The sequence below is a fragment of the Crocodylus siamensis genome, chromosome 4 (genome assembly GCF_052110815.1).
Source record: "Crocodylus siamensis isolate JL-2025a chromosome 4, ASM5211081v1, whole genome shotgun sequence".
Lineage (NCBI taxonomy): Eukaryota > Metazoa > Chordata > Crocodylia > Crocodylidae > Crocodylus > Crocodylus siamensis.
The window spans coordinates 142,990,721-143,014,161 of record NC_143398.1 but is presented as its reverse complement, the minus strand read 5'-3'; the positions used below and the strand labels follow the sequence as shown (position 1 = coordinate 143,014,161).

The window sequence follows — 23,441 nt, the reverse complement described above, 5'->3', positions numbered from 1 at the left end:
GCTGGGGTCAAACGACCCTGGCTAGGTGATTATCTAGCCTCTTTTTGAAGACCCCCAGGATAGGAGTGAGCACCACTTCCCTTGGAAGTTGGTTCCTGATCCTAGCTGCCCTGACTTCCTTGTTGTGGCAGAGACCAAAATGTGGTCTGGGTCTGTCCTGGGGAATTACTTGTTAAATTTCAACCCACCTTCCCCCTCACTCTTGCATGGCTTTGTGCTTTTTGCAAAGGTAAATGGTAGGGTCCAGTCACGTCTTTTGTCTGCTTCCTTTTGTGAACCCAGCTGCTGGTGCTTCTGTGGGAGATGCTTTTCCCTTTGACTCAGAGGGTGCTTGCAGTCTGCCTACTCAAAGTTAAAAAAAAAATACTACCGTCCAGGATTAATAGTCTTTACTTTCTAGCCCAGAAGGCAGACTAAGGAGCTGCCAGGCTGTGCTCTCTCCATGAGACAACACATGATCCTTTAGGATGAAATGGATTCTGAGAACCTGTGACATTATTGCTAATCATTGATGTCTTACACTTGCAGGGCAAATCCTTTAGAAAACCCCTACATTCCAAGGGACTCTCTCCTTTCTCATCTGTATCCTGGCAAATTCAGTTCTGATAGGTACATTTCCAAAGACATCCAGGTGATGGAAGGCTTGATTTTTAAAGGCACTTAAAGTTATCTACAGGTCCAGGTAGATGATTATCTGTATGTTTAAGTGCCAAACACCTTTGAAAATTGGGCCTTTAGAATGATAGGTTTCCTTGAAATTCAATGGACGCTGTGAGACATTAGTGGGGGTTAGGCTTCTGAGGTACACATCAAAGGCATGCAAGGGCCTAACTCCTTCTGAAATCAATACATATAAATCAATGGGAGTTGGGACTCTCTGTGAAGGATTAAGGCACTTGCACTAGGATCCTTTTTGAAGCCACATTTAAATCACCTACACGCTTCTGAGAATTTTGCTCCAACTTCTTACTAGAGAGATCAATTATTAGAAATGTGCAAGCTGTCAGAAAAAAGGCCAGTAATGGATAAAATAACTTGCAACATTTGCTGTGCAGTTGTTTGCAAATAGGAAGAACTGAAATAACTTCCTGGAGACTAGGATGAGGAAAACACTCAAAACATTTTCCCAGGTCTGCCTTGAGATGTTTATTATTATTATTCTGCAGAAGGAAGGCATAAATGCATCAATGAACCACAAAAACAAACAAACACCCCCCCCCGAAACTGCTGGCAGTAAATTAATTAACATTTTGTTGGCATTCTGCCAGAAGGGCATATCAGTCTTGCTCCCGGCAATATTTCAGTTCTTCCTATTTGCAAACAGTTGCAAAGCAAATTTGCAAGATTGCCATCACAAACCAGTCTAGGTTTATATTTAATTAATAGGCAGGTAGATGAATACCCAGAGGTCCCATTCAGGGCAGAACACATAAGAGGGTGTACACCCTTGTGAGTGAGGCTTGAAAACCCAGGGGGCCTCTGTTCTATTGCGGGCTCTGCCACTGACTCACTGTGTTGGCCTGGGCAAGTCACTTCACCTCTTCATGGCTCAATTTCCCAGCTGCAATAAGGAGTACTAAAACTGGCCTAACCAGGGGACAGTAAGGTTCAATTCATTTTTATTTGTGACATGCACTGGGATATACCTACAAAGGTGTTACAGAAGTGCAAAAAAATCCATAACAAGGATTTGATTTACTATTACTTCTGTCCAGTTTTATGTCTCTACAGCTGCAGTTATTTCAATTAATTTAGTCTTGGTACTCCATGTGGCTCTACCAGTGCCCCTCAGTTCTGTCCTGCAGCCTGCTAGTATCTCAGTCCTGGATCCTTTGGGCTAATTCTATGTAGGCATCTCAAACATGATCTTACCTACATCCTGCCCAGGAGTGACTCTAGTTTCAGTTTTGTCTCTTACCTACTCTGTCAAGGCACAACACTCCTGAGAGATGGGGCTCCCTTTGTTTAGTTCTTTGTTTCTTTCATTATTATCACTTGTTTGGAGGGTGGCTTTTATTTCTATGTTGGGCTCCTGGCTACTGTTGCTCATCTTCCTGCAGTCCCACATTTCTTGGAAGGTAGCAGGAACACAGGTAAGTGAGCATGTGTTGTGACTGCTTTGTTCCTGCTATTCCACACTCCCCTGTCACCTCTGCTGTGGTGTGGGGTATGACCGCTGTTGCATGTACCTTTTTTCTCCCTATATCATGTCCCCACTGTTCTGCATTTCTCAGCAGTGCTATTAGCTGTGTGGGTGTCAAGTCTCTGTTTTATGTAGAATGTGAGCACATTTTTCTTTTTCTTTCTCTGCACTGCACTTTAGCTTAGCCCCAGTGCAAAGTGTGCAGAGGGGTGTGTGTGTGTGTGGGGGGGAGTCAGCTGCGCAGTATGGTTCATTGTGTTTTTTCCCCTATTTCCCCCTTCAAGCCCTGCCACTACACACTTCTGCAAAATAGTCTGTACTTCGGATGCTCCCTGCTCTGTGAGTTTAGTGGTTTTCCTTCCCCTGCTGCTGTTCATTTCACCATCTGTTCCTGTGAGTGCCTCAATGCTTTGTTTATCCCTACTGACCTTTTCAACCTACATTTTCCCTTTCTCAACAGTGCCCCCCTTCCCCTTTCCTCTTTGCTGTGCATTTAAAACCATTTCTATTTAAAACCCTTTCTTTCTACAAGTTCATTCATAGCATCTGAATTCATGTAAATGCCTTGTGAAAACTCAGACCTCTCTGAACTAATTGGTCTCTAAGGGCATTTATATACATGCTCTGGGAGTGTGTGTGGGGGGGGGTGGGGAGGTGGCACTTTAATTAGAGCTTCTCTGACAGCTGCTGTAATTAAAGCACCCAGAGGATCATGTGCATCAGCCTCTCCACACTGAAAAATGGCAGCGGGGGTGCTTTAACTAAAGCTCTTTAAACAAGCTTTAATTAAAGTGCCCCCACCACTGTTTTTCAATGCAGGGACACTGGTACACATGACATTGGAGGCTGTTGGAGCACAGTAATTACCATTCTCCAGCAGACTCAATTAATCGCATTGTAATTACAGTGCAACAGCACTGCCTCGCAGCATGTGTATAGGCATCCATGGCTATACACGTGCTGCGGGGTGGGGGAGGTGTTTTAATTAAAGCAGTTTCCAGAGAGCTGCTTTAATTAAAACATCTCATTGTCACATCTATTAAGCCCCTGCACATTTAAAAATGGCCTCGGGATGCTTTTGCTAAATCTGAGTCAACAAGGTTTAGCTAAAGCACCCCCATGGCCATTTTAAAACACACAGAGGTTTAATAGATGTGATGATGAGGCCATGCTAGAGAGTTTTAATTAGAATGCGGAGCAGACTTGATTAACTGAGTCTGCTCCACTACTTTCTCATTAAAATTCAAATGAGCATGTACATAGGTTGCTTAAGGTAATACCCTGCCCTGCCTTCTGCCTGACTTCAGACTAATGTAGCCAACTACCTCCTTGCCACCAGGTGCAAGCTATAAATCTAAGGCCAAGTTCTACTCCATCTAGTGTGGGCACTTCTAAATAAACTTAAGCACCTTGGTGCCATTTTATACCTTGTTCAAGGCCATGTAAATCCATTAGTGCCTCTCTTTGTAATGAACTGTCATCTGATCCTTAAAACTACATCACAAACAAAGCAAGAAGGAAAAGGAGAATGTACCGTCCTTTGTATCAACAGTTTTTCAAGGACAGGGGCATGAAGGAATAGAATTGCAATTAAGTCCATTTTTATTCCTAATTGGTGGATTTGAATTTAGCTTAAAGTGTGTATTGTGGACTACTTTGTTGTGATACAGGGTGCAACGGACGGGTGTACAGACGGGTGTACAGATGGTGTTCCGTGAATATGTGTATGTCTGAATTGATGCAGAGCATAAGAAGTGTGCATAGGTGTCTGTGTGTGCATACAGTGCAAGAATGTGATGTGTGGCGTTTATGCATGATCAGTAGGGATCCTGGTTTTCTCTGATTTAAAAAAAATCCCCAATTATCAGTTACAAAAAAGTTAACCCAAATCTACATTTTTCCATGATTAAAATGAAACACCCCTATATATCTATCTCTATATTAGCTGTTTCATTTAAATCATGGAAAATGTGGATTTGCGGTTACTTTTTTTTTAACCGAAAATTGGTTTGTTTTTTTTAAATCAGAGAAAACCAGGATCCCTGGTGATCAGTATGGTATTTGAATGTGCATTTGATATGATACAGGGTAGGTGCAGTGAGTGAGGTGTGGGCAGGTATGCAGGATATGGAGTCTGTGGGAGTGAGCTTGGTGTGTGGCTATGTTTGATGTGGTGCTAGGCCCGTGTGGTGCATGTGCTGTGAGACTGTGTCTTTGGTGTGTGCAGTGAGTGTGATACGTAATCATATTTCTTTGATGCAGCATATTTGCATTTCACTTCTGCACTTCACTCTCAGCCTGGCCTGTACTACTACTGGCAAGAAAATCCCCTTCCCCAGGGCAGGAGGCAGGTGCTACTACTCCTCGTTGCTGAATGGCAGTGAAACATGAGGTTTTCTGCCACCTCCCTTGCAAGACAGAAGGAGGGTGTAGGAGGCAGAGATATCATAGGGAAGAGAGAGCTGCCCTGGAGATAGGCTGGGCCCTGCCATCCATCAGGACCCAGAGAACAAAGGCCAGGCATTGGCTAGAGAAATATGTGGGCATTGCCAGGAAGATAAGGCAGAGAGGGAATCTTTGCTGGGTGGTGATCCTGGGAAATGGGTCTGTTCCGGGCCAGATTAACTCTTAAGTGGGCCCTAGGCAAACAGACTTGTGGGCCCTTACTTAACACTGTATATTTATATTCCTTTTTTTCACTCGATAATTATAATATGTAAAATAAGCACAACTAGCCCCCTTCTTCACTTAGGGCCCTAGGCATATGTCTAGTTTGCCTATGCATTAATCTGGCCCTGGGTCTGTTGGGTAAAGGATACAAAGGGCTTGCATGGGGCAGCAGAAGGACCCATGGAGCATCAGCAAAGTAACATACCCCAGTTATCTGACCCCTCTCTATCTGAAATGGCAGCTGACTTTTTCTCTCTGATTCTGCTCTGAGCTGCTATTGCAAATGTCTCTGGATAAACTCTCGCAACTGTGTTTAACTCCAGGCCCCCCTGTCAGACCCTTTTGTACCTTCTTGGGGATATACGCCCAGCTCTGGGACAGGAGGGTGTGTCTGAGGATGTCACAAGTGATTCCAGGTTCCAACAGTAGAGAAACGGGCTGCAGTAAGAGACCATGAGCAGTGGGTACCCTGGCCGCATAAGGCATATGTGCCCTGGCATGACTGAGGAAAGAATGGGGACATGGCATTTCAAATATAACTCAAAGGCTGGGAAAAGCAGGACTGCAGGGCTGATAGAGGACTTAACTATGCCCTTGCTCCAGGCACAGATAGTCACCAACCAGAGTTGCATAGGGTGACTTCCTTGCTATGTAGTCAGCGTCTGTATTTACTAGGGTGCTGACAGTCATGGGGGCGGGGAAGGGGGGAAGCACTTTACTGGAAAAGGAAATATGTTCCTTTGATCCGGCTCCCCAACATTTGTGTGGACTGGGTGCTTTAGTTGGGCTTTTGGTGCTTTTATCTAATAGCTGATTCAATCAGCTATTAGATAAAAGAGACCAAAAATACACTGTATACAGAAGTTGGGTAAGCTGGGTCAGACTAACACAATGCCTCTTTTGGGCATGCATGCCATGTGGAAAGTAAAGCAGTTTTATGTTGTTGTTTTGGTTTTTTGTCCATGTTTGTAAGCAGCTCTCTGGATGCTGTGAAATAGAGTGGGTATAAATCACAGGAGAGAGTGATGGGGAAAGAGGATTAGTACTGAGGCAGTAAGGAGAATGTCAAAGGATGTTACAGCTAGTGGGTCATGGAGGGTAAAAGATGAGTGCAGATATTTAGAAACCTAGGCAAGATTTCTCACCATAGGTAACTGGACCTGCTGGGAAGGAGAAGGGAGTTGATTTAAGAACAATTGTCCAGAGGATTTGAGGAGGTTTCTGGTCAAAAGCCAGAAGGGGTTGTAGTCCATGACTGAGGTTCCTGGGCACTGTAGTAATACAAATGAAACAGAATGGAAGGAAGACAGGACATGCTTGTGTTTGCAAACCAGCACCCAAGCCCATCCCAAACCCATTTCTCAGGGCAGGGATGTACAGTGTTCCAGATAAGTGCCTCATTTTCCACCCCAGTGCTATTATTTACTCCCGTGTAAAGGTATACCATGCTCCCTGCCTAGCAGCTCTACTCATTCCTACATGCTGATGTACATCCACTTTGAAAGCCAGCAGGCAGGAGACAACCAGGTCCTCATTTTCTGAGGGAGTCATTAATGTGAAAAGCTCCAGCTTTCTAAGAGTTAAATTGCTCCATCTCAAAGCATGCCTTGCTATTTCCAGGTTCTTAGGAGTCACGAGACAAGCAGGATTGTTAAACCCAGGAGTCCAAAAATCAGTGAGGTAGTAGGAAACCTTGAAAGTGGTGGGGAAAAAAACATAGGATTTTTAAAATCAACTGTATGTTTCTCATTGGCCTAATAGTGTCTGAGCCTGCACATACTGCCTATGCATTAATCTCAGCCTCATCATATTTTCAGGCCTTTCTCTGTAATAGTAAGGGCTTGAAACATTTATATAGAGTGGAATCTGAGACAGCTGTAAGGTAACAGGACTCCATGAGGAAAACAAATATCACAAGGCCTGTGACAACACAGCAAGATTTGGCAGTGCAAGGTCAGGTGCTGCAGCGTCTTGATGGTGCTTTGCTTGGGTTTCCTCCAGAGTGAGGAGCCCAGCAGCCATCTGTGACTTGTCCTGAGCAAAGGAGTTTCAGAAACACAGTGACATGGGAGCCCTGAAGAGCCCACCCCGCTCCCATGGCTTTTTCTTTTCCTCCAGACACAACCAGGCTCAGCTGTCTTTTTGCTATTGTGATTACTATTTTTAGATTAAACTGTTGTCTGTTTCCTTAATATAATTTCAAAGCTGCCGTGGTGATTGGATCCTGGCAGCAGTGAGACCACACTGGGGTGGGGAGCTAACAGGGATCCTCAGAAGCTATTCATTGCCTCTGACTAAGACCAGCCCTTTCCTTCCCCTTCCTCTGACACCCTTTTGTTTGACATGAAGCATTGACCCCAGGGATGCAAAGGATCCCAGGTCCAGCAATTAAACCCAAGGCATCTCATTAATTATCCACTCTGCTTTAACCAGAAGGATCCCCAGCTTTCTCTACATCTCTCTGCAGCCCAGTTTTAATAATATTATTGATCAAGCTTGGCAGATAAACATTAACAAAATTACTACATGCAGTATCTGTGCACAGGATCAGATTTTCCCTATTAATGAAGTAAATCAATAAGCCAGGTCCATTTTGTATTTCTGTCATGCTCTCCCTGGGTACCTTTTTGCTTCCAGCCTGATCCAAATGCACACGTACAAATCCATTTAGGCAGCATGATAGGTACAGACACACAAACATCATTGTTGCATCGTTGTGAAGAAAAGCTTGTTGTGGACCTCAGTCTCGTGTTTGTGGGGAATGGGTCATCAGTGTCACAAACTCGTTAGAAAAACACTAGTACAGAAAACATTGCATAAGAACATTTTTGTCACCAAATACATTACAACACAGTTGCCTCTTGACTGTGAGAAACATGAGCCCAGCTAATTGTGTATGCCAGCCAACCCCAAACTATTGCATAGGCTGCATCTTTGCTTTGTTATAGTGGAGAAAGTAACATAGCAGGCTCTGTGCTCTAAATTATCCCTCAGTTTACAATCCCCAATCCCTAAAGATATCAGGAAAAAAAGCAAACACTTGAAGTAAAAAACAGGGTTTGACTCCAAAACAGACACAAACATGACCCTGTCCTATTTGGTGTTTCTACTCCATGGTTGTTCAGTGTCAGAACCAGATCTTAGTGACACAAGTCTTCCACCATATTTCTGTTTGCCCTGGAGAAGCAGCACAGGTCAGGAGCCAGTCCCTTCTGAAGTACCATCAACAGAATTGCAGACTAAGTTCCAGTTGGTGGCCTGTATTTAATAGTAATGATGGGCAAGATGGAAAAAGCCTGGCCTGATCCCAGCCTGACTTTTGCGAGGCTGGCAGTTAAAAATGAAAAAAATAAATATAAAAAAAATAAATATATATCTCCCCTTCTACTTGGGTAGAGACTGAGCCTGCTGGGTCCTAACTTAATGTGCTATAATAAGCAATGGGCCATATGGGTCCACTGCTTTATATCCTTCCAGGAGGCCTCCTTTCTTCTTGGCTCACCACTCTGATCAATGCCTCTGTCACTGCCTCATCCAACAAAAGTGGATTTCTTAGAATGAAATGTGGTAAATATTGTTCTTTGCACCTCCAATTCCAGGAGATGATTAAAGTCTGGTTAAGAAATCTTATCTTCAAATACGTTAAAAACAATCTACATCATGGCACTGAAAGCAGGTTGGCCCTTCATTGAGTCCTATTGTATTGTCAAAGGTGACAAGGGAATCGAGGAAAGTTGCCACTATTTGGAAGGCATAGGGGACATGCATGGCACATGGGACACACATGGCTGCTGTTCCCTGAAGTGGACACAAGCAGCAGCAGGACAAGGGAGGTGGACCCCAGAGACTCTGGCTGTTTTCAGTCAAGAGAAGTGGAGGGAGCAGTGGCTGGGCAGAAAGAGCCCAGGGGCTACAATTTAACCCCTCATGGGCTCCATGTGGCCTGTGGCTGCCAGTTGAATAGCTCTGTGCTATAGTATATAAATATCTGTATTCTTCTATAGCTGTATCTGCAAAGAAGAGGCCCTTGTCTGCCACCATGACAGGTCCAGATTTCAGTGGTTCCCAGTTCAGCACTCTCTCCCCGCTTCCCTGTTCATGGGGTAGACTGAGGCCCCCTACTTAGTTTCTTGCCACATTATGGTCAGTAGTGGACTCAGGGAAGAAGCAGAGTGGTCACGCCTAATGCGGTTGCTCTTTCAGAAGCTGTCATTCAGGCATGTCCCCCGGTGTATGTTATACCCTTCAAGGTCCTCCCAGGCTTCTCAGTCCCTTCAGAATTCACAGCCGTGCCAAATGGCACAGCTTGGACACACACACAAGAAAGAAGGATATGACCCATGTAGTGGAGTGGGATACCCACGTGCACTGCACCTGAAAGATGGATTCTGGGTTTGCTCTATAGTTTTGCCAGTGGAACTTAGGTTCCTCTGGCAAAGCTGTGACCACACTGACAGTGCTTCTCTCGGGGCAGAGTATCTTCTTTCTGCCAGAAAAGCAAACCAGATATGCAAGCCACAGGGAAACCACAAGAATGTATAAAGTGTCTTGTTCACTCTCCTGGCAGCCATGGCTCTTGTAACAGCTGGTGCCTTCCCAAGTGCATTATGCCCCTTACCAGCAGAGCTGTTGTAGAGGAATTGCATGAAGTCACCAGAAGTCACCCAGGCAAGTACAGTCACTCTAGTGCCAACTGTATGCCACCAGAAAGCCTGTAATGTAGACATTCCTTGGTACATTATAAAAGTGGAGTGATGTGCACCTGTGGGCAGCTCTGACATATCCCATCTGACAGTGGAAAGAAGTATTGCAGTCACCTGAAATTAGAAAAAAAATATCCATTCCAGACCAAATCCCTACTTTTCAAATGTGTCTTTATTGGTTGATTGATTTAGCTCATACCATATGAACTTTATTTTACAAGAACCTGCAGCTGGTTAGAACAACCATCACAGAAAGAATTTTCATCATTGCCTTGTACAATATTGGACTAGCGCAAAAACAGAGGTAAATGCCACGATCCAGTTAAAATAAACAAAAAAAATAGATAAACTAAATCAACATAAAACCCTACGTGTACCACACAGCTGAGGTTAGTCCCACAGATGTCACTTATAACCCAGCAGCAGTGTTGGGGTGGGGGGAGAGGTCTGAACACAGAATCAAGCACTCCCAGTTTCAGATGCCTCTCCTCTGCGCGTGCATGAGAGCATGCATGAGTGCAAGACAGCACGCGGACATGTGTGTGTGCAGGTAAGTGGGTAAGCAAGCATAAGCTTTAAGGAGAAAAGGACACAGTCCTCCACAGCCCCCCACAACATGGCTTTACCCAGGGGGGATGTTCTAAACCTTCAGAAAGTTCAGAGCTCATGGAAAGAAGAGGCCAATGTGGATTTCCACCCAAAGGATAGGGAAGCACCCCAAGCAATGTGTGTGTGGGGGGGGTGGCGAAAAGGGGGGAAAGCATTGTGGTATCCTTGGTAGAACCAAACTAACCAATAATGGTGTTACACGTGTAAGTTCACCCTGACTTGAGCATCCTGTGAAAGTGTGGGACAGGAAAGAAAACCTAAATTCATGAGGTGCAAAAGGGGGATTGCTTGCTTACACATTTCTCCTCTTGTGCCCTATGTTCTGCCTGCATATTAGTACAGGTAAAGCCACAAATGCCCTGTACTCCCTCGGTGTTGGGCTCCCCACACAGCCGTCAGTGCCTCCCTGCCTCATCCACAGTATGCTCTTCTTTTCCTGGATAAAACAGTGGGACAGCAGTTGAGAAAGATGGGCAGGGAAAACAGATTTCAGGCACCTAACCAGAGGCTAGCAACTTCTTTGCTTCTTTGCCACTATGAAGTGCTAACTTAAGATTTCTTACCTCTTCCTCCCTGGCCAACTATGCAGGAAAAGAGAGAGGTGGGGTCCATCTGCATATGATATTATGGCAAACACTCTCTGTTTCCTCACTTTATGCAGGATCTGTCCTTTCCACCTTTGTTGTTTCCCCCCCACCTCCTGTTGGTCCCTCTATCCAGATGCTACCGATTTAGGAATGTTTAGATTATTACATTTAATGACCGATTAAACCCCGCAACCTGAAATTTCCTCAAAACTCACCTCCCATCCCAAGTCTCCATTTAAAGCAATGGCAGTTATGAGAACATCTGCTATTTGTGCCACTGAAAATACACTGCTCTGGCATCTCAGCATAAGGCTCATGTAGGATGGAATCTCTGGAATCTCTTTAAGACCAACACTGACTTCAAATAATACAGCCCTAGATGTTTTGACTCCCCTTTCCCCAAAGCAGTAGTACCCTGTGTGGCCATGGTGTGGCACCCTTGCCCAAAAACAGGTCCCAACGACCACTTGTGTGGGAAAGTGAAATAGATAGCTCTTTTAAGAGAATGCCAGGATCTAGAGATGATTAGAGAGGAGTTAGATAAGAAAACCCCATTTTTTTTCAGCCTTCAACTAAAAAAACTGTAAGGAAGAAGACAGAAATCCATTACTCCAACAGAGAGTGCAACAAGAAAAAATATCAGCTTAATTTGCAGCCAAGGGAGATTTTGCTTAGCTATCAAGAAAACTATCTGGCAAGAAAGATGTGCAAGCAAGGGAACAAGCTACCTAGGGAGACTGAAACCCTGTCATCATGGACATTAAGAGTTGTTTAGACAAACACCTGTCAAGGGTGTTCTTATGTACCTGATCTTGCCTCACAGCAGGGGGATGGATTAAGTGATGACAGATGGTCTCTTCTGGCCTGATATTTCAACGATTCTATCTGTTTGGGGTGCATTGTAAGGAACAAGGGAGGTCCAGCACTTCAATGCAATTGTTATTTAAAAGCGCACACACACTTATAACTCTTCCTCCTGCACCTCAACGTGAAGAATAAATGACCACCGGTGATGGAAAGGTTAGCACTGAAATAGGGCAGGGCATGTTATACCAGCCCTACCAGAACTCTTTCACATGTATCAAGATGGAGTGAATATTGTCACTATAGGGACAGCCGGAGCACAGGAGCACATCAAGAGCGCCAGCGTGCATGGCACACCCCAGACTTATTGTGAAAGATAGTGAAGGTAAGGTATGACAAGGACACGGCTCCAGGACCGCCTCCCTCATCTAAGGAATGGGCACACAGACTGCTGCCTCCCCGTAGTCCCTCCCTCCTCCTTTCCCCACTGCTATGATGACAGTCAGTCAGTCTGGTTGCCTAACAGTCCGCTACTAGCTAAGAGAATTCCCACCCATGGCAGGGAGGATGGGAGGGAAGGATGGAGATGTGGGGAAATTTCCTCGCATCCCACTGCTCAGAACCTCCTCATCAGGTCACTCCAGCTAGCCATGTCCTCTCCCACCCTGCTTGAAAAATAACAACGATAATAAATGCATGAAAATGGCGGCATTATGTATGTGGTTTGTTTCCAGTTCTGTGTTCCTCTTCTTACTCTTTCTCTTTCCTCCTCTCTGATGTAACCCCCCCCTCCCCACAAACCAGTCTTGTCAGTCCATCATGCCTGCATGCCCGGACCGGATCGGACCGGAGCTCACTTGCCGTAGACACTCTCATCACTGTAGGCCACATAGAGAAAATAGTCCTCCTCATGGTTATCCTAAAGGTGGTAGGGGAGAGAAAAAAAAAAAACAGATGGAGGGAGGTCAAAGCTGACGTTCACCTTACATGCAAGTCCCACCCTAGGGACCCCTAGAACAGCAAGACACACGAAGATTTTTTTTTCCATTTCTCACTTCCTTCCTAGAATCTCTATGTCATGCTCTTCTCTATGGTCAATTACAAAAAGGTAAGTTCTCTCATTCACAAAAAATAGACCTCCCCCAATGGCTGACAGAAGGACAAAAATGATTGTTCCATGCATGTGTCATTGGCAAGCTGCAATGAAGAACATGGGGGACACAGGGTCTCAGCTTCCAATCTGACACTTGGCACCAGAGTCCTGACTCTGAGAATAGCTGGGATAGGAGGTAAGCCAACAGAAGATACAGTCAGCATCTTTCAGAATAAGGCCTTTAGATCAGGAAGAGCAACTGAGGACAAGTTACAAGTAACTAGTAGCTCTTGAGGACCTTGGCGTTTTACAGATGTTTAAATCTGCAGCTCCACTGAATATTCTCCAGTGGGAATAAGCATTATTAGGGAGACAGAGAGAAGCCCATTGTCTCATATGTGATATCTCAGTTCTGACAGCTAGCATGTATCATGGGGTGCCAAGGTGTGAAAACTGGTCTTAGCATATTCATCTTCTGTCACATTTTTCAAATTTAGGTGGAGCCTCTTGGTAGAAAATGACGTGCTGCATGGGACTTGAGAGAGGTTGCAATGCCACTTCCAAAACAAAGGGAAATGCAGGGCAACTTCCCTCCTTCAAACAGATTCATCCTGTTGTCTCAGTCAACAAACCAGGCTTGTAAGAGCTAAAGCCATCAGGGCTCACAGAAATCCTTCTCAGGGACAAATTACGTGATTTTAAAAGGGACCAAATGGTACCAAGTGCCAAGGGGTTCTGTAAAGATTGGCAAGTGAAAGGCAGACTTCCTTAGGAGGTCTTCACTCACAGATTTCAGACTATAAAACAGCAATAAACTCAACATGTTTGTCTAGATACAAAGAGAATGAACTGTCACAAAATTTGCACTCATCATAAAGCTCTGTCTGCCCAGAGCTGTTGGGAAAATGTTTTTGCTTAAGAAGGAAAGCCAAAGAATTGGTTCTCCAGCTACTCCTTCCTTCAGAGCTGTGAACAAATGCTTATTTGTAATAGGCCACTATTAAAAAATTAGCAGCACCTCTCAGAATCCTGGAGGCCTTTCTCCCAGCCTGGGGCTCTAGCCACTAGGCCACCAGGACTGCCAAAAAATTGTGCTGGAAGAACTGGGATGAAATTTGCCCTATAACAATGCTATTGTCATGGTGGGGAAGCTGCACAGCTGCCTAATGTAACATTCTTGCAGTGAGCATGGATTTGCTAATACAAGTATTAGAAGTTGGACCCCCTGCCAACCTCTTCCAAGCCCGTTGTGGGAATGTCCCATTCTGCTGTTATGCTCAAAAGCCAGTGGAAAACAGGCCATGGGCACAGTGCTGCACTTGAAGAGGCACTGCAAGAAAACAGGAGTTATACAGTGCAGTCACACAGAGCAAGAGGCCCATGGAAAGATGTCAGCTGTGCTCACCAAGCAGACAGTTACTTACTTGGGGTCAATAAATTGAAGAGATGGGTGGGACTTACCTCATACAACTGGCCCATGGTAGCACTGGTAGGAGGAATGGTGTTATTGACAAAGAAGAAAAGGGCATCCTCTGGCCTCAGGTGGATCCGCTTTCGGATTAAGAAGTAGAACTGGCCAACTGAAGAGGGACGAGGAAGAGAAAAAAAAAGAATGGAGGGGAAGTGATTCAAACTCAAGGATCAGAGAGAGAGAACACCCAGAGAATACAGACAATGCACATATGCCTGAGCCAGTACAGTTTGACATTAACTTGTACATCCCCTACTATCTCAGTCCTAGGTTTCTCAAGCAGTTCTGCCAGTTCCCTTCAACCCTGCCCTGCAGTCCTCCTGTCATCCCAGTCCCAGGCCACTCAACCAGCGGCTGAGGGAGTGGCCTGGGATACATGTTTAAGAAAAAGACCAATTTGTAAGCCAGTTGCTCCCACAACAGCTTTCCCCTGAGATGCCCTCACCCTCAGGACACCTGACCCCTTGGAGGAAGAAAAGTAAATGTTTTCGCTCGATCTGAGCCTTCAAGAGGCCGAGAAGCGATTTACTGACATCTTATTATCAGAAAGCGTAAGTTTAAGCAGAAGACAGGCCCTAAGGTAAAAAGTCCAGTGCTACATCTGAAATGTCTAGATTTCAAGGCTGGTCAGGGCTTGGTGGGGTCCCAGGTTGTCTCGTTGCAGACAAAAAGATCAGAAGCAATATTTCGACCGATGTTCCAATTCCAATCTTCTTCAGCAGAATTCAAATCATTTTGATTTACGAGTTTCCCTTTGGGCCCAGTTTATTTTCAGTTTCACCATAAAAACAGACCACAGGCATTATATAAAGACTGGGAATAAACAAACAATGCTAAAAGGGAAACAGAACCCAGAGACAACAAGCATTCCAGGAAAGATCAGAGATTCACCCACATCCATGGACCACTTGCAGCTTTCCCAGGGCTGTCCAGTGCTTAGATTACGGCGGTATCTCTGTTTCCCCTCTTACTGGCTCAGACCACTGGCTTCTCCTATATCTAGGCTTCTATTCGCAGCTTTTACTTTATTCTAGCACTCAGTGCTTCTCTATGAGGAGGGGAAGAATCAACCCTACTGAGCATATGACCAGCTTAATCATTAAATCCTTTGGGCTGAAGGTCCTTGTAAATTTTCCCTTAGTGTCATGGCAGATGGTACTCTAACTCATAAAACTTGTTTAATCCATACTCAGTATTCACTTAAACCTTGTTCCATGGGAATGAGTTCCATGGTTAATTATAAACTGCAAGGAGGGGGGGGATTTCCTTTAATCGATTCACAATATTTTCCTTTTCATGGTCCAAAACAGAAGCAGGTTTAACCACACCCGGTAACCAACCCATGGTTGCTTGGAAGTGGAACTTCATGGCTGTCATGCTACAAATCAAGCAGCATGAAGAATTTCACGGTGCGGCTATTTTGAGAACTGACAAAACAGAAGAGGAATATTTTCCAATGACAGTCTTTGACTACTTTAATTCAAGATAAATCGGGTGGGCAATTATTTCAGGTGGAGGGCTGCTTACTGAGTTTTGGCAAGTTATCGAGGGCCACATGACAGGCAGCCAGGGGCAGATGTATATTAATTTTCTAAATTTTTTAGAGGTCCCATGGGCCAGGCTGCATTTTGCCCACCCCGAGATAAATCCTCTTGGGCTGTTAATTCTATCCAAGTGTATGTTACACAGCAAAGTTATTCTTATTACAAAAGAAGTCACCAGTGACACACATACCCAGTGCCATCATTAGAATACCAAGAGGGCCATTCATCAGATTTCATAGTACTTTATGTACTGTAATTAAACAGACCAACCCACTTGTGAAATTAATTTGCGCAATGATGAAAGATGGGGAAGCTGAGGTAAGGCAGTATTAAGAAGCATCCAAATCAGCAGCAGAGGTGAGAAAAGAACCCAGGACTCCTAACTCCTAGCTTAGAACTAGATCAGCGGTGGGCAATTATTTTGACTGGAAGGCCACTTAATGAGTTTTGGTGAGCCATCAAGGGCCACACACATAAAACCTTTCAGAAAAATATCATTTTAACAAATCGTAGATTTAAAAAAAACAAATCATATACTAAAAAGCAAACATCTACTTTAATTTTATTTCAAGAAATATTTTTGTCCTGATTGGTGTGAATTTGCATAGGGGATATAGAAGCGATTGCATAATAGGTCAGAATGAAGGCTTACTTTTTGCATACTCTGTGTGTTGAGGGTGGGGGTGGGGAGGAGTGCCCACATGTGTGTCGGGGGTTGCCTGCATGCTAGGTCCTAGGTGCCAGCTGGGGGTGAGGGGAGAGAGGCAGGAGATGCGTGCAGCAAAGCTCACCCAAGCAGAGTGGTTTGGTGCAGTGCAGGTGGGGCTGAGCTCTGCCTGCTCCTGCCGAGGGCAGCCTGTGCTGTGCTCCCACCCACATCCATCAATAGCACCACCCCAGCTGGAGCCAGCATGCACAGGTTTCCAGTGGGACTGCTGCAGCTCTTGCTGCAGCTATCTGCGTACTGCTTGGATACCACTACCTCCTGTGGCCCCTTCACCTTCTTTTGCCCCTGCTGTGCCACTCCAGGCAGCAGGTAGCACAGGGCATCATATGCCCAGCCAGATGTGGGGGAAGTTGTAGCCAAGCAGCTCCTGCCCCAGCACAAGGGGCTCCAGCTCTAGCTCTCAGCTGCTTTCCACCCACTTGGCTGCCTGGCATGATGAGCAGCCACCTACGAGCCGCTGAGTGTACACCTAGATGTACACCTTGCTGGGGTCGTTTGACCCCAGTACTCTTTCCTGCCATGGCAGGGAGTCGGACTAGATGATCTACTCAGATTCCTGGTGGGGCTGCTTGCCACCCACTCATAGTTTCATAGTTTCTAGGGTCAGAAGGGACCTATGTGCATTGCTCGGGGCTGGGGCAGTACCATCAGTGGGCACAGGGCAGGTGTGGGCAGGAGCATGGTGCAGGCTGCCCTGGGTAGAGCTCTACTGGGGCAGTCACAGGCCAGATACAATCAACTGGCAGGCTGGATCCAGCCTGTGGCCTGTATTTTGTCCACCCCTGTACTAGATGCACAGCATGATGGGGGCGTTATTTATTCTCCCAGCAAAGAAGATTCTTGTGTTGATCCCACTGGGATACAAAGGACTCCTGGGAATGTCTCATTACAAGACATAAGAAAAAGGGGGAGGGGTTTGTTACCTGTGAGGTCAGAAGGCACAAGATACTTCCTTTTGTCAAGGTCAGGTACTCTGGCTTTAGGCGCCTTCTCAACAATAACCTGGAGAGAAAGAAACAGAGTGAGAACCATAAGAAAGACAACAGAAACACCAGATGCCCTTTCAGGGAGATGGTTTTGCCAGGCCCATGGAAATCATCTCAAGTTATGCTGAAGAACCAACTTCTGTGAAGCAGGACTGAGGGGCAACACATACGGCAGCACTGAGGGGCAACACGTAGAACTGAACGGAGAGCTCAGGACTGGGACAGAAGGCATCACTGTACAGCCTGGAGGAACAGATGTAAGGATTAAATTTAAGACTGTAAAATAAGAACACACTGATCACCCATGAAGTCCAGTATCCAGCCTCCTATGGCAGCCCATGCCACATTCTTCCCAGGAAAAAGAAAAAAACCCTAAAACCTTACAATGGAATATGGCTCACTGGGGAAGTTTCTTCCCAACCCAATTAGCAAATGGGTAGTTGATATCCCAGACATAAGGGATTATATTCTTCATAATGGTTTGATCCCGCCTAGTATAACTGTGGATGTTTTATTATCCATGTAAATGTGTATACCTACTAGACTTGATCTCCCTCATATCCTGTGACACCAAGTTCCACTGGTTAATTACCAGTATGTGCTGTACAAAAGAATCTGAGGCACATGTATATTAGCAAGCAAAGAACTATGGAAATTATCTCTCTACTCAGAGCTAGGTAAAAGTCTTTTAAGTTAAATGTGATCAATACTTCGAAAGCTGAGAGAGATTTGGCAAACTCAGAATTTGATTAGATTTTTTTTTGGACAGCAAGCCATTGAAAAAGTAGGAAACAATTTTTCCCTTGGAATTCTCTGCTTTGGCTACTTGAGAAAGACTGGGCCCACAATATAAATTATGTGGCCTGTCATTCCAAACAAAATGGCAGAAGCCATTTTGACTCATTTTAACAGCCAGAGGCTGAAATCCCTCTGCTCTCCCCAATTCAGAGAAAGAAAACAAAAAAAGGAAACAAAGAGTCTTAGACTCCAGCATTCAAACCTGTTCTGTAATGTTAAGTATTTGACTGGAGAGATTTTAGACCCAATTTCCAGGTGTACTGAGTTCTCAGTGCTCTAACTAAAGTCACTTGAGATGAATTTAATGTTAGAATCCCAAGAACTAAGGACAAAGAAAATTACAGGCCAGCGTAAAACAAGGGCATCTGCATAGGTATCTTCACAGTCCTGAATGACTCAGCAGCTGAAATGCATTTATGTTTTGGGGAGGGGGATGTTGCATCCTGGGGATGGGGATATGTTTGCGCACAGATATCTGTAAAGACGCCATATTAAATGTGAGAATGGCATGGTGAAGAAGGATGATTTGGGGGACTTGAGCAGCACGTTTGCCTGCCACGTGAAGAATAGTGGCATTGCTACAAGGAACTGTGCCATCTGGGAGGAAGTGGGAAAGAACATAGGAGTGAATGACTTCTTCCCTAAGGTTTTCCAGACTAAAGCCAAAGAGAAACTTGTAAAAACAATAGTGAACTAATGAACTTGACATAGGAGGGTGAATCTAAATATGACTTTTGGGGAGAGAGGAGTGTAGGCCTCAGGGTAAGTAAGGAATAGTATGGGGGTGACCAAGCCCCAGAAAGTGGTATGATTCAGAGGTTGAGAGATTTCATCTTGCAAGGAGGTAAGTAGAAGATGTGGCTATTCGGCTGGCTGGATATTCATTGAAGCCAATTCTTCTGGATGACGTACCACCAGGACTGTGTTCAGGCAAGCGTGGACATTTCATTCCCTGGGCACAACTATCAGCAGGACACCTTGTGCCACTGCTAGTTGTCCCCAAGTAATGTCCATGTCATGAGCCCTCTGGAGGGTAGCAGGTTCCCCTGGGTGGGATAAGGGAGGCTGGGGCCAGCAACTGCAAGGCTGCTGGGGCCAGCACCTGGAGTCCTGGGGGCCAAGGAAATTGTAGCCACGAAGCTCCTCCAGTTTGAAGCCTGGCCGGCAGCTGGATCATGGCTCCGGCTGGCCAGGCTCCAGTTTTGGGCCGCACAACGCTGTGTGCTGCCCTGCTTTATTTCTGCACAGGTTTTTTGACCCCTGGATCTTCAGGGTTCAAACCCCCCACCCCCTGCACTGCGAGGTAGCACAACGGGAAACACCTGAATGCAAGGTGCATGGCATTGCAGATGGGTCTGCACTGCCACATACCACACGGCCATGCTTGTCTGGACATGGCCCAGGTATCCATTCTCAGGACCTACCACCTTCCCCAAATAATCCCACACCATTCACAGATTGTTTCTGCAACATTATCTCCTCTTCTTTCACTCTCTGCACTGGTTCTGATCCCAAAGGTTTGAAAACCTGGCTGTAGAAATGCAGAGACAGACATCTGGACAAAGGGGAGGGGCAGAAATACCAAAGGGTAAATACAGGTCATCTCTGGATCTTGCTACTGCTGGGCGGTGTCTGCTGTAATGTGGGACTGTGCCAACAGTTTAATCTCTGCTAAAATGCTGAGATGCACCAGGGCACTGCAGTGTAAGCGGCTGAAGGGACGTCATCACCAGGGATTCAGCTGTCAGGAAGGGTAGACACAGAGCTGATGCAAGGAGCCCTGTCTGCCATTTCTGGATATTTTCTATGACTGTCAGTGATTTTCAGGAAGTTATTTCCATCACAGCCAAAGGAACCTCTTCCTGTTCCTCCAGACATAGGCCTCCCCACATGGCTTTTCTCCTTCATCTCAAGCCATGGCATATGTTGCTATTTTAGACCTGGATCCTCTGCACAACTCCGTTGGTGTCCCCGAGCCTTGACCTCCCTCCTCACCTCTTGCTATTGTGGTCTTTAGTGCCGCACAAGGTGCTCTCAGACACATCCATCATGATCTTCGGCACAGCCTGCTATTCTAGTGCTCACACTCCTTCACAGCTCCTGATTTACAGTGCCCCCAGCCATTTTGGTCCAAAGACATGGAGGCCATCACCTCACTCCTGACTAGCACCAGCACTGCACCTGCTGCTCCAGCCTTGTGACTTGCCCATGCACCTGTGCTCCTACTTGTGCAAGCCCAACCAGAAGACCTCTCATAAAAGGGTGCTGAAATGGAGCACTGAATCATACATCATTTGCAGCATCTCCCCCCATTGGATCCATGGGGGAGAGCAGACTGTTTTAGAAAGCTGTACCCTGAATGGTAAATCTAGGACAGAGGCCTCCAGTGGGGATTAAAAGAAAGAACATTTTGAAAACATCTAATGAAAAGGGCCAAAGATTACTAATGAGCTCTGCTCACCATTCCATTTCTTAATTATTATTAATAATTAGAATGATAGAAGCTCTCCAAAGGGACGGAAGGATGAGGAAGCGCAGTGAGGTGGGGAGACCATGACCTTGTTTTCTATGCAATGGCTTTTTCCACAAGGAGATTACACAGAAGGGCAAACAATTGAGGGGTTGCTTCAATTATTTCTCAGAGCCAAGGGCAAGAAGGAAGCAAGACTGCACTGAAAAGAGGGGCTGGAAGAGAGCACACTATTTAGAAATAAAAGGAAGACACCCAAATGACATTGTGCAGTTTTCTGCGAAGGATTCCCCTTATTCCACTTTCCAATGCTTTCCTCCATTTTTGTAGAGCAAATGGTTGGTTCCTTCCCCACCCCCACACGCACAGACTGCCATAAAAAAAGATTAGCAGCATTTACCCTACCACAGTGCTGCGGCTGATGGGGGAGGGAAGGAGGGGCAGCTTCCACCCCATCACCAGTACAAACACATCAAAGCCTACAGTTCTTCATCTGGATATAACCCTATAGCCCAGGACCTAGATGTCTAAGTAACGTGACTAGGATCCGGACCTAGAAAAGCGGCTCAGTACACAGAAAGGAAGATTTAAAAACAGATCAGCACAAAAATAGCAAACCCAGCCTGCAGTCCTATCCTTACCCTGCCCCCAACACACACACACACCCTTCCAAACCTATAACCCCCGGATAAAACAAAGCTCAGCACCCTGCCATCAGAGACCCCAGGCCGGGGGGCACTTACTGGGACTCGGTCCGGATACTTCTTTCGGATCTTCTCGCCCTCCTTTTTCCTGTACTCGAAAGGATGATCTTCTTTGTACTGGAACTTCATCTCGCTCTTCCGGCTTTGGCTGGACCTGGCTGGGTTCCTTCTTTCTGGAGCTTTTCCTCCCTTCCCCCGGCTGAACCTGTTTGCTGTGTCACCAAAGCGCCCCCCGATGCCCCAGGCCCCGGAGCTCTCGCTGGCACAGTAGCCGCAACCGCCCCCGCCCCGCACGCCAGCTGATCGCGGGATACACAAACAGCCGGGCCAATGAGCGGGGCATTGTGACGTCACAGGGAGCCACCCCCCCCCTCCCCCGCCCACCTCCTCCCTCGGCCATTCTGGGCACTTCCATAACTGACGGGGGGCGGGGAGCTCCGGGCATGAAGGATGCGGCAGAGCAACGGCGCTGCTGCCTATAGCTATGTATTGGTGTGGAAATTTGCATGTAGAAGCGGGGACTGTGCTCCGAACTTTCAGGCCCGTGCCATAATGCTTTGGGGATGAAGTCCCCCTCCCCCGTTGGGTGTTGGAATGGATTGGTCCACACGCCACTGCTACAAAGCGAGCTATCCTCTCCTCTTTCCCGGGCCTGCGGCCCTCTGCGCGGGGGTAGGGCCAGTGTGGGGCTCAGCTGGGGGTAGAGCTGTCTCCTGCCCCTGTTCTGCAGCCAGATCCCTGCTGGCCCCGGTCCCTGGGTGCCCCGCAGCTGGTGGGGGGGCAATGCCCCTGCTTACCCCCCGCCCCTTGTTGTTGCAGCCAGCGGCCCGAGCCCGGAGGAGCGTGTCCTTGGGCTTAGCACACTGTAACAGGGCTGTTTTTCCCACCCCTGCCCCTGCGCCGGCGGGGGCTGCGCTCCCTCCCTCTAAACCTTGTGATCGCAGTGTGAGTCACGCACCTGCAGCCTCCTCCAGCAGCGACTTCCCGGGGAAGAGCAGAGCAAATCACCCTTTCCCAGGGGCTTGAGCTGAGCTGCTGGGAAAGAGGGATTTGCCCCTTGCCAGCTGTGCCCCTCCCGCTGGCGGATCTCTAGACCGGAAGCCTGGTGCCAGCACGGGGGTTGGCTGTGGCCTCTGTTTGGGCAGCCGGTTGCATAGCCAGGCATAGGGAAGCAAGCACTGGGAAATCTTTTCTCGAGCATAATGGCCCTTTATGAGCCTGTGAGTCTTCCTGGGGGGCTTTAATGCACCCATAGGTGGATTAATGTACAGGCCAGCTGTGCCTGGACCCAGGGGTCCCTGCTTCGGTGCAGATGAAACCCTTGCTGTGTGCTGCTGCAGGTGGACTGAGCCACGAGGGGGCAAGGGGCTGTGGCCAGAGCTTGTTTGGTGCCACGTGTGCTCAGCGGGCAGTGGCTCCACATCCGTGCTGCCAGCACCAGCACAGACCTGTGGACAGGGGTGGCTGTGGCTTCTGCTCCAAGCCTGGGGGGCAGCTGTCCTGCTCTGCCCACTGCTCCTGCTGTGCAGGCCAGGACAGATCCCACAGCTGTGGGGCAGGGCACAGATCAGGTGGGACCCTGAGCACAGGGCCTTAATCTTAATTTGCCCCTGAATGCATCTCTGCCTGGATAGGCACCCCTGTTCCTTCTGGGACCCTGCCAATCAGGAAGGCTTTCTGTGCTTTAGGGAGAGCTGTAATTGGTCTGAGAATGAGTATGAGGAAAGAGGCATTATTGCTTAGCAGATGAGGTACTGAACTCTAGCTTTGACAGAGGACCTAGCATGCTCTACAGGTTGCGGACTGTCTGTTGTTGAGGGGTTTTGAGACCTGGCTACATAAGGCCTTGGCTAGGATGATCAAACTTGGGGTGGTCCTGCTTTGAGCAGTGGTTGGACCAGATGACCTCCTGAGGTCCCTTCCAACCCAAACTTTCTGTGATTCTATGATCTGTTCCTAGCTGTGTGTGTTACTTGTTTGGGCTGATGACATCACTGCCCGGCCTCAGCTTCGCTCTCTGTAAACTGGAGATGATGACACTAAATTTTTGGGATGGTTTGTATGTTTGTTTTTAAGTACTTTGAGATCTACGGATGAACCCTCTGGTTCAAGTAGGAGGGATTACTAGCCAG

At 46.7% G+C, this 23,441-nt stretch overlaps 1 protein-coding gene across 1 annotated transcript; it reads right to left on the bottom strand.

Moving 5' to 3' along the window:
* Nucleotides 1-9,670: 9,670 nt before the first annotated feature.
* Nucleotides 9,671-21,608, bottom strand: GABARAPL1 (GABA type A receptor associated protein like 1). The gene is made up of 4 exons (XM_090043988.1): nt 21,349-21,608; nt 17,275-17,353; nt 14,071-14,189; nt 9,671-12,435 (listed from the first exon to the last, which is right to left on the bottom strand). The coding sequence occupies exons 1-4, from the start codon at nt 21,436-21,438 to the stop codon at nt 12,370-12,372; spliced, it is 354 nt and encodes a 117-aa protein (XP_089900114.1). The 5' UTR covers nt 21,439-21,608; the 3' UTR covers nt 9,671-12,369.
* Nucleotides 21,609-23,441: the final 1,833 nt, after the last annotated feature.